At 38.5% G+C, this 10,677-nt stretch overlaps 1 protein-coding gene across 1 annotated transcript; it reads left to right on the top strand.

Annotated features, from left to right (window-relative positions):
• The first annotated feature begins 32 nt into the window (after positions 1 to 32).
• On the top strand, positions 33 to 10,064 carry LOC133521921 (mitochondrial chaperone BCS1). The gene is made up of 8 exons (XM_061857062.1): positions 33 to 472; positions 1,019 to 1,158; positions 2,410 to 2,622; positions 2,852 to 2,990; positions 3,294 to 3,488; positions 4,296 to 4,439; positions 5,135 to 8,612; positions 8,688 to 10,064. Exons 1-7 carry the CDS (start codon positions 150 to 152, stop codon positions 5,253 to 5,255), a joined length of 1,275 nt encoding a protein of 424 aa, XP_061713046.1. The 5' UTR covers positions 33 to 149; the 3' UTR covers positions 5,256 to 8,612; positions 8,688 to 10,064.
• Positions 10,065 to 10,677: the final 613 nt, after the last annotated feature.

The following is a 10,677-nucleotide window of genomic DNA, read 5'->3' as shown; positions in this document are numbered from 1 at the left end:
TGCTGTGATAGCTGTCAATGTCATCAATGACACTAGTGAAGATCCATTTATAACCTAGAAAAATCAAAGAAATAAAGCGTATTACACAAAAACTATTGAAATAATATTGATTAAAAATATTAAATTGGTGTTAACTGTCCTTTTAAAACATGACGATTGTAGAATATGTGACTTCGCTAGCGCAAAATCCTTATTTCGGGGCGGGTTTCGGCTTATTCGGCGTTGGAGCCAGTGCTGCAATTTTACGGAAAGGATTCCAAACCTCTATGATATTATTTCGACGGCACTGCATGATCACACTTGAAGTACCATGTAGAGACAAGTCTTACCAATGGTTGCTGCAGTGGATAACTCAGAAAGGTGCTAAACAAACGCAACATTTAAGTGTGGAAACGTCTTTCCTTCAGAAGGACACTGGGCAAATTAAAACTAAATACGACTTTATTCCCAGTGTAGGTCAGCATTTTTTCAGGTAAATTATAAAATAATTAAATAAATATTTGGGGACAATCTTACACAGATCAACCTAGCCCCAAACTAAGCAAAGCTTATACCTAATTTGGGTACTAGGTGACAATATCCATTATGTATATACATAAATACATACTTATATACTCAAGACTCGGTAACAAATATCTGTGTTCATGACACAAATAAATGCCGATCCCAGGACCATTGGCTTCATAGGGAGGGTCACTACCCACTAGGCCAAACGGGTCATCAAAATTACATGCAGAAGTAGTCTTCACCCATGGTACTTAACTGTTGTCTCTAGAATGCTATCAACCTGGAAAGTAATTATAAACTGGAAGTTCCCAGCCCAGTGTGTAAAATGCATATTAAAAAAAGCAATTTAATATCTACCTTTAACTTCAAATTGATCATCAGCCACAAGTTAACATGGGCAGATAACAAAGCCAGAAATTTCATCTCTTTATCTTGTTGTGTGATGATATTGCCAGTGCCTTGAACAATCTCGACATGTCCAACATTTTAATTACACTAAACCTGATTGTAGATATCGTGGAGCCTGGATCAAAGTAGACCGCACCAGGGAACAACATACTCTGGATTTGCATATGGGTGTTCCATGGGAAACAGTAACCTTGACATCCTTTGGCAGCAATAAGCAACTATATTATGATATACTGGAAGAAGGTAAAACATAAAATGTGACCACGGCCAGTAAAACATCCCACTTTTTCGCTTGCCATCAGGACAAGAGTTGCTTGTATCTTTATAAGAATAACCGTGCCATAAGGAGGGGCAAGGGACAAAGTGGGACATTTTGCAAGCTGCAAATGCAAGGTCACGAATAATCATACTTTAACAAAGTCTAGACAAGTGCAATCTGATGTATATGAAATATGTACTTTTCTAGGATTCAGTTTAAAAATTGTCTATTAATTCTTCAGAGTCTAGAGTTTCTGACCCCACAATTTCTGATTGTATCATGCGCTTAACCATGCCAACTATGCCTGATGCATGGTTAATTGCTTCCAAAAACTTGTGAGTTTGGACATGGACAAGAATCACTCAAAGACTTATAAACAATATTCTAAAATTCTGTAAAAAAAAAAACCATTACTTACTTTTACAATACAATACAATTAGCCTTCAATCACTGACTAATTTTTTAGTTTTGTTTTGTTATTTTATCACTGTTTTTAGTTGTCAGGTTGTTGGCTAGGCCTCCTCTAGAGCTTTCCAGTCTTCTTTAGTTTGGGCAGTTCTTATATTATACACTTGGGTGGGAAATCATCCTCTCATTTTCGGGTGTCCCTGACCTCTCTTACTGTATATAGGGAACCAAATTGTTATGTTTTTTTGTGTCCATTTCTTTATTTTTCACCTTGCCATGTGACCTGTCCCCCTCTATATTATTCTTAGTGCACGCCCATGTTTCACATCCGCATATATGTCAAGCATGGCAGTAGACAGGTATTGTAGAGTTCGGATTTGATACATTTTGTTTTTCATTATCTCTTTCATATACCTTCATAAATCCTTCTGTCTTGTTCTTTGAGCGTTTGATCTTCTGCTGATATCACAATCTGAACAGTTTTTGTACGATCACGTCTGAAAATATCGATACGAAAAAAGTGCCAAAATTATGTATACACGACTTTATTGCCCATATATTAAGGTAGTGTATACATATTTTTGGCACATTTTTCTTATCGATATTTTCAGACGTGACTGTACAAAATGCAATGGACAAAAAATGTTTCCAAGTTATGATAGCTAACCCTTAAAAAGCACAACTATACCTAAACTTTTACGAAAACACTCATAGGTATCTGAATTTTATTGAAATCTATACCAAAAACCGTAAGTTGAACATAGAACAAAGGAATTAAACTGTACATACTTAATGATACTTACAAGATTCAACTTTGTCATTTCCAGCTCGGACAATGGCACTAAAGCAGCACGAAGGCATGACCATTATGTACACAGCAATGGGGGCCGAGTGGCGACCATTCGGACACCCGCGGCGCAGGCGTCCTCTGCACAGTGTAGTCTTGCGGGCTGGCTTGACAGACAGGATCCTGGAGGATTGTCTGGACTTTATCAACCATCCACAATGGTATACGGAAAGAGGGATACCTTACAGAAGAGGTAACTATTGAAACAAGTTGTTATCATATTATTGGCAACAGGTCCTTATTGCCAATAGTACGAACTAACTGATCCTAGCTAAAGTTACTGTCAATCTGCTATTGATAAGTTTGTGAATAAGCATATCCCTGTTGATACTACTAAGGCGGTTTTAACTAGACCTAAGCTATGCTACGGTTACATAAAAGTGACGCATTTTCTTTGAAGATTACTCTGTCTATATTTTCAGGTTACCTGCTGTATGGCCCACCTGGTTGTGGAAAATCATCATTCATTATGGCCCTAGCTGGAGAATTGGAGTACAACATCTGTGTACTTAATCTGTCTGAGAGGGGTCTTACTGATGACAGACTAAACCATCTACTTAGGTTTGACTTCTTCCTGATGTGACATAATTAAATATAATAATTTTAAGTGTGATGATGCTCTTATTTTTAAAATATGAAGATATTTTCTTGATTATATCTTCCTATGCAAGTATGCACTCACAACTGGATAAGCACAACACTCGCAACGTCCGCGACAATGGAGACATATCGAATCATTGTATGGACATTAACTTTGCTCACAGTCCAGATGAAATTAAATCTTATATCAACATCAAAAGACCAACACACATTTTAAGTTTGTACCTATATACGAACTAGTTGCATCTATGATACAATTTGCAGCGTAGCCCCACAACAGTCGATCATCCTACTGGAAGACATCGACGCAGCATTCGTGTCGCGCGAGGAGACGCCCTCGCAGAAGGCGGCGTACGACGGCCTCAACCGCGTCACGTTCAGCGGGCTGCTCAACTGTCTGGATGGCGTTGCATCCACGGAAGCGAGGATAGTCTTCATGACCACTAATTATTTGGAAAGGTATTTAATAATTATTGTTATAACTACGACTTCGAAGGGAGCGATGACTATGGTTGTTATAAATAAAATCCCCTGTCGCGTCTGTATGTTCGCGATAAACTCAAAACTACTGAACAGATTTTCATGCGGTTTTCACCTATCAATAGAGTGATTCTTGAGAAATGTTTAAGTGCATAATTTGGTAACCCGTGCGAAGCCGCGGGTTCCTAGTAAGAGTAAACAATAATTGCTATAACCAAAAAAGTGCATATTGTACCAACACGTCTGTCTGTAGCCGTCGTGCAGGTCAGAATCTCGACGACTCAAATAAAAATTCGATTCTTAGTGGAGTATAATTTTCCAATGTACTGGTTACAAGTGTTTAATTGCCAAAACGGTTAAATGTAGAAAGTAATTGGTTGTTGATAGTATGGAAGATTATGAAGATGATTTTGCAATATTTGATCAGTACAAAAGGTGGTTTAAATTTTGGTGCTTCTAATTGGTCGCGATACAGAATATGTGGAGCGCTCATATTGGTGCTTTTGAGAGCCTCCGAATACTAGCCGAGCCCGACGGCTGCGTTTAGCTATTTTAAGTATTTGACGAACCGTGATCCTAATAGGAGCAAAGTGAGAAAACTCTAAGACTTGGCACCTTAACAAAGCATTAGTTTTATGAAAATTAGCCGTCCATAGACTGTCCATAGGCATTGAAACTATAAAAGTTACCTTTTTTACTTTACGAGCTGGCGTGGTGCATAAGAATATTTACACCCCGGCCAGTGTGCATATGCGGTTCTACATGTAATTGAGACTGTCCTTTCAGGTTGGACCCTGCGCTAATTAGGCCCGGCAGAGTCGACATGAAAGAGTACGTGGGCTACTGTGACCAGCAACAAGTTGAACTCATGTTTTTGAGGTTTTACAAAGGAGATGGAGCTGCAGAGCATGCGAGGATTTTTGCCGAGAAGTAAGATACCTACATATGATAAAAGTAACGTAATTATAGAAAGATATTGTGCAAACCATTTCTCAATGCATGTTGTAAGCAAAAGACAAGAACAATGAACGATTGCCCCACGATAACATTCTCAAAAACTATTCCAATAACACTGTTCAAGACAGTAGGTACAGGCGAATCATAAATATATAAATAAGTCCACTTTATAAATTGCTTGCATGGATTAAGGTGAAGAAATGTATACATATTTCTGAACTCGACTGTACTTGTATCTTTTTGAGAAATAGAGGATATCTAATCTAACTTTGCCCAGACTTGAATAGAAAAGTGAGGGTGTGTCATTTTAAATTTGACATTAATGAAGACATTGCCACAATATGTCATGCAGAGTTGGCTTGGTCCGGCTCTACCTACTCAAGAAAATAAATTGAACTATACTAGTAAATAAATAAATATTTATAGGACATTCTTACACAAATTGACTAAGCCCCACGGTACCTAAGCTCAAGAAGGCTTGTGTTAAGGCTACTCAGACGATATAATATACTATGCAAATACTTAAACACATTGATAACAGATACATGCCCGTACCGGGATTAAAACCCGGGACCTTCGGCTTCATAGGTGGGGTCTCTACCAACTAGGCTAGACCGCAGTCTGTTTACAAAACATTCCGATATTAACTGTATTTTTTATTCTTTCAGCGTGATGAAATACAACACGCAAGTCAGCCCCGCTCAGATACAAGGCTACTTTATGTTCCACAAGCATTCGCCTCCAACGGAAGTGGTCAAAGATTTCGAGTCGATTTGGACCCTTGGATAAAACATACCTACCAAATTCATAACTAGTCATGAACTCCAGAAGATCGCTAAGGCCGCTGTCAGTCCACTAGTCTTAATGGAATCGACAGATTCAAGAGCCATGTACAGGGTGGCCCAAAAAAACGTTGACAAAGATTTTTTTAAGTTTTAATATTAAATACTTACATAACTTATTCAATACAACTTAAAATTAAAAATACAGCCTTTTTTATTTAAGAAAAATCAATTGTCTTCAAAATAGCCCCCTTTGGCTTTAATGCACAAACGCAAACGTTTGGTAAAATTTTCAACGATATGCCGCAGCTCCTCCATGGTTATTTTTGCCCACTCCTGGGTAAGTTTCGCTTTTAAAGCGTCTACACTCTTGTGTTTTGTAGCACAGGCCCTTGTTTCTAAGATAGACCACAAACTATAATCCATTGGATTTAGATCAGGTGAGTAGGGCGGCCACTCTTTCGAGCTTATGAACCCTGGAAAATTGTCTTTACACCACTGCTGCACACTTCGGGCCCTGTGAGATGGAGCAGAGTCCTGCTGGAATATCCACGGCTGGTTGCCGAAATGTTGTTGACTCCAAGGAAGAACTACAGCGTCCAGAATATCTCTCCTGTATATTTCTTGGTTTATTTTTACACCCTTTTCAATAAAAATGAGAGGAGTTTTGCCTGTAGAGCAAATACCACCCCAAACCATAACTGAATCCGGCTTTTGACGATGGGGAATGACTGCGACCTCTCCGGGGCGACTAGAAGAGTAAATTCTGTCATTTTGGTGATTGTGGGCCTGTTCTATACAAAAAAGTTTTTCATCAGTAAAAAGGATATTTTTCCATTTTTCAGTAGCGGCACGTCGCGTAATCAAACGGCATCTCTGTAGACGAACTTTTTTATCTTTATCTTCTAGAAGCTGAGCTTTACGTAGCTTATATGCCTTTAATTTTAGATCATTAGCGACAATACGTTGGACCGTTGATCGGCTTACACCCAGTTCCCGAGCCATTTTTCGCACTTTGGTCCGTGGATTACGACTAAGCCGTTTTTTTATAACATTTCGAAGCCTCGGAGTCCTAACAGTCCTCTTTCTTCCTCTTCCTGGGCGGTCAGCAAGATGCCCGAGTTCATTATACCGCCCAATAGTCTTGGACACCAGTTGACGACTGACACCGAGCGATCTAACTATCTCACACTGTCGTTTTCCCGCTTCGTGCAAGGAAATTATTGCTTTACGCTGCGTAGACATCATAAAAACCAAAAATATTCATATAATTCAAACAAGCTATTATTCATAAAACGTTGCCAATATGTGTAAGAATGTAACAGAAAATGAACCGAATTCGTTTGGCGTTCCAAATTCAAAAATTTTACTTTTTAATTTTGTCAACGTAATTTTGGGCCACGGTGTATGTTTGCCATCGGTCTTCCAAGTAGGATGTTCTTATTGAATCGAAAAACGCCGTGCTTCATTTCAGAACCAGGACACCGTTATATGTGCCCAATATGTAATTCACGAGGTAGTCTCTTTGTCAACCTCATTAGTGAGATAGAGATTTTGACATATAACAGGCACAGTTTATTAGCGTTTATCAAACTGCCCGTAGATCCCATTTGATAGAACAAAAAGTATGGGTGCGGGGTACATGTGCGAACAGTTTGTTCAAGCTAGGTGCAACAGGAACAAGTACCTCATGTGGCATATAAAGCCTGACCAGAAAGATATGATCATTGTTGAGAGGGCGCTGTTATTGTCATGTACAGGGTGACAGTTCAGTTTTCTATGAAAAATTTAGTTCCAATGTAATTCTGCGATATGGCGCGTGATCATATATTTCTGGCTTTATCGCGTATCGGTCAAATTTCAGAGCACGTTAAAGGTCTTAGCACATTGTTACAACTCAACAGCCACTCGACTCAAAATTAAATATTGAAATTAAAGCCTTATCTTGTATGTCCTATAGTAGTTAGGGAGGTGGCGAGCAAAATTTCGATATCATCAGCACACATGGCAGACGTTATTAATAGCAATAATGATACCTTGAGAAACATAAAGGACCTCGTCTGCCACCACGGTGGCGCTGCGTTGTCAATTTACAGCGTTTCAAATATGTTAAAAAAAAAAGGTGGGCGATATTATTTGCACATGTCTGCCTCTGGGGCTGATGATCACAGTCATCCTGTAAACACAAAAAATCGAAGAGGCAGACATCCAGGGCTCTGACTTTTGAAGTTTTCAATTTTTTAAGTTATTTTTATTATTTAAAAAACTGTATATGAAATGCACACTTGGCAGATTTGAATTGTTCGATTAAAAACAATGAAAAGGACCACGGAAAAATAGTCTGCCAGCGTGATGCCGCTGCGTTGTCTATTGACAGCGCTTCAAAAATGTAAAAAAAAAAAAGATGTGCTATATTATGCGCACATGTCTGCCTCTTGGACTGATGTTTCAATTTATCATGAAAACGAAAAAAATCGATGAGGCAGACGTTCAGACCCCTGATATTCCAAAGGCAGACCATTTGAATTTTTTTTTTTTTTTTTTTTTTTTTTTCAACTCGACACTCGCGCCAAGCTGCAAATACAAAATTTTGCATCTACTGAATATTATTGAAAATAATTAATAGAATCTATACGAACGATTTTCAAAACTCTTCAAAATATTTGGCTTCTGCCTGTTAACTGCGGCTCCGCAGGTATAAAACATCTCCATAGTTCCTTTCGTAGTGTCTCTCTTTTATCTGGGAATATGAGTGAGAACGGTATAACCCAGTTCCGACCTTTTCCGTATTGCGTACCTAAATGTATATAGCGTATACCTACATCTATAGATACATGTGGTAGTATAGAAGTAAATAGAAAGAAACAGGAGACAGCCTTCCCTCTTATTTTGCACGCTTTCCCTCTCTCTCGCGCTCCCAGGCACTTCCACAAGGACGTCTCGAAAGCGTAAGGCTTTGTACACAGCAGAGGTTGCAGAGCAGGTTCTCCGAGACGCTCATCAACAGTTTTGGAGTATTTCGAGTAATTGGAGTATTTGGAGTCTTTGAAGTTTCTCGAGTAATTTTAGTGTGTAAGCGCTTGATACACATAATAACTTAATAAACTGTCTCCCTACAATTTCGACGCTTCCAATTTGCCACCATGTCAAACTGAATTGACGGAACACTTTCTGAGGACTCTGTACATTACGAAAATTTGGAAGAATGCCCACGAAAAAAATCCTGTTGGTGATTTGGACCCGAATGATTGTGGCTGGGAAGAAAAAGATGGAACGCTGACATTCAAATGGTTCAAAGGAGAACAACTGCCCCAGTTCTACAGCGACGTCATCTTCGAAGTTGAAGATCCTGAACACCAATCAGGTAATAATTTTTTCATTTAGGTGTATCATGTAACTTTCGTGCCATAAAAATTTTAACACGTTGTGTATTTTTCAGATGAGGAAGGAGACATGGATGAAAGCGCCGACATGAACGATCGCCAAGGCTTCTCGGATGCCAGTGATGACGACGCTTTTTAAATATTATCGCTTTTTGTTAACTTTTCTATTGTAAAAAGAAGAAAATAGAGCCGAGGTTAAAAATCTACGTATTTTATACAAATAAAAACTACAATTGAAAAAAATTCACTCTCCAATTAAAGTTTCGAGCGCATTTCGTTTCCTCTTAGCATTTAAAACAAATAATTTCGTAGATTTCAGCTCTAGAAGAAGTTGGATTGTCACCGTGAGTTCAGCGAATAACAATAAACAAAATAATAATAATAAACCTATAAAGAATCACAATAATAACATGCAATACCCGCTTCCCCTTGATTACGTCCATTTCAAACCGTTATAAAGTTAAATATCAGTGAGCAAAGTGTCTGCCAAATGTTTTTTCGTATCCACGGAGTCGTAATGAATCGAATGGGGGCAATGAGAACCGTGTGCAAATGACTTAGTAGAGTTTTTTTTTCAAACACTTTTACAACTCCGTCCCATGATAATGCAGAGCCCTGAATGTCTGCCTCCTCGATTTTCTTCGTTTCCAAGATATTTGTGACCATGAACCCCAGAGGCAGACGTGTGCAAATAATTTGATACCCCTTTTTTTTTTAACAACTTTAATCGGCTGTAACGCGAAAACGCAGCGACGTAGGACCATTATTGACTGGACCAAATCGATTCGTACTGACGTAAACTGCAATCTACCTCGATGTGAAACGTGTGCAAATCATATACCGAAATGCTCGCCACCTCCCTAACTATAGTACAATGTTTAAAATTTAGAACTGTCGGGTGGTCTACGCGTCGTCCACTCGTCGTCCACTAAGGTGAACCAAAAGTGAGTTGAGTTGGTGTGGAATTGGCATAGTGTGCGAAGACCTTTACACTGGACTTTATTTAGCCAGTACCTATACACAACATGGTATTTACACATTCACTGCCAGCGACCCGCTAGGCCGGTTCACTACATACGGTTTTGCCTGTTATCGGCATATAGCGTGTAGCTCGCGCTGAATGTATTAAATAGCAGATTATTTATCTATATGATGTTTCATAGTAAATAGGGCTTCTCAATGAACCTATCCATGTATGATAGCAACTGTACATACTAAAGATGGGCCGAACATTCGTTAAATGTTCGGCAAGTTTTCCAATAATGTTCTTATTCGACCGAACTATTCGGTTAAATTGACGAATATTAGCAAAAAAAATATGTTTGTCCTGTTGTAACACTGTAAAACTTTCTCGAGAGCTTTTCAAGTACCTACTCTTGCTATCAGGTTACGTTTTCCCGTAGTCATTAAAGTAGATGATGAGTCATGTTGAATTTGGTTTTCTTTTTGTTTGGATTGTTAAAAATTTGTACAAGCAACCCTCGAGTTGCTTACTTTCTTAGCTGTTTGTTTCTAGGGAATAATGTAATTGAATTGTACCTATCTATTGTTATTATTTTATACAGTTATAGAATATTCGATCCGGTAAGATTTGAACTTTCGGCCAATCTTCTATTAGGTACGTACCTACCTACTTTCGGCACATCATGTATTATTTATTGGTAATGAGCCAGTCTATCGACGTATATAATTATATTAAATCGATTTTTGAATTTTAATCTTAATTTACCTTTGCTGTATCTAAATTTCAGCTATAGATTTTAGAATTTCAAATTGTGAATGAAACAAATGATGAACAAACAGAATCACACACGGTGATGGAAACACTATGCAGATAAATAATCTAGATTTAAAACAAAACTTAAATTTTGTGTGGCCTCACGATGTATACCTGTAGCTGCTTGATCGCTGACAGATGCTAATAAGGAATCTTACGGAATACTCCGCGTAGGGGGCGCCACTAGCACAAACAGAGGGCCAACCGCGAAACCATAAAATCGATCATTTGTTATCTGCCTCTTCTATCACTCTTGCATATTCGAGCCA

Source organism: Cydia pomonella, chromosome 1 (assembly GCF_033807575.1).
Source record: "Cydia pomonella isolate Wapato2018A chromosome 1, ilCydPomo1, whole genome shotgun sequence".
NCBI lineage: Eukaryota > Metazoa > Arthropoda > Insecta > Lepidoptera > Tortricidae > Cydia > Cydia pomonella.
The sequence above is the reverse complement of the archived record's forward strand: the minus strand, read 5'-3'. Positions and strand labels throughout refer to the sequence as shown.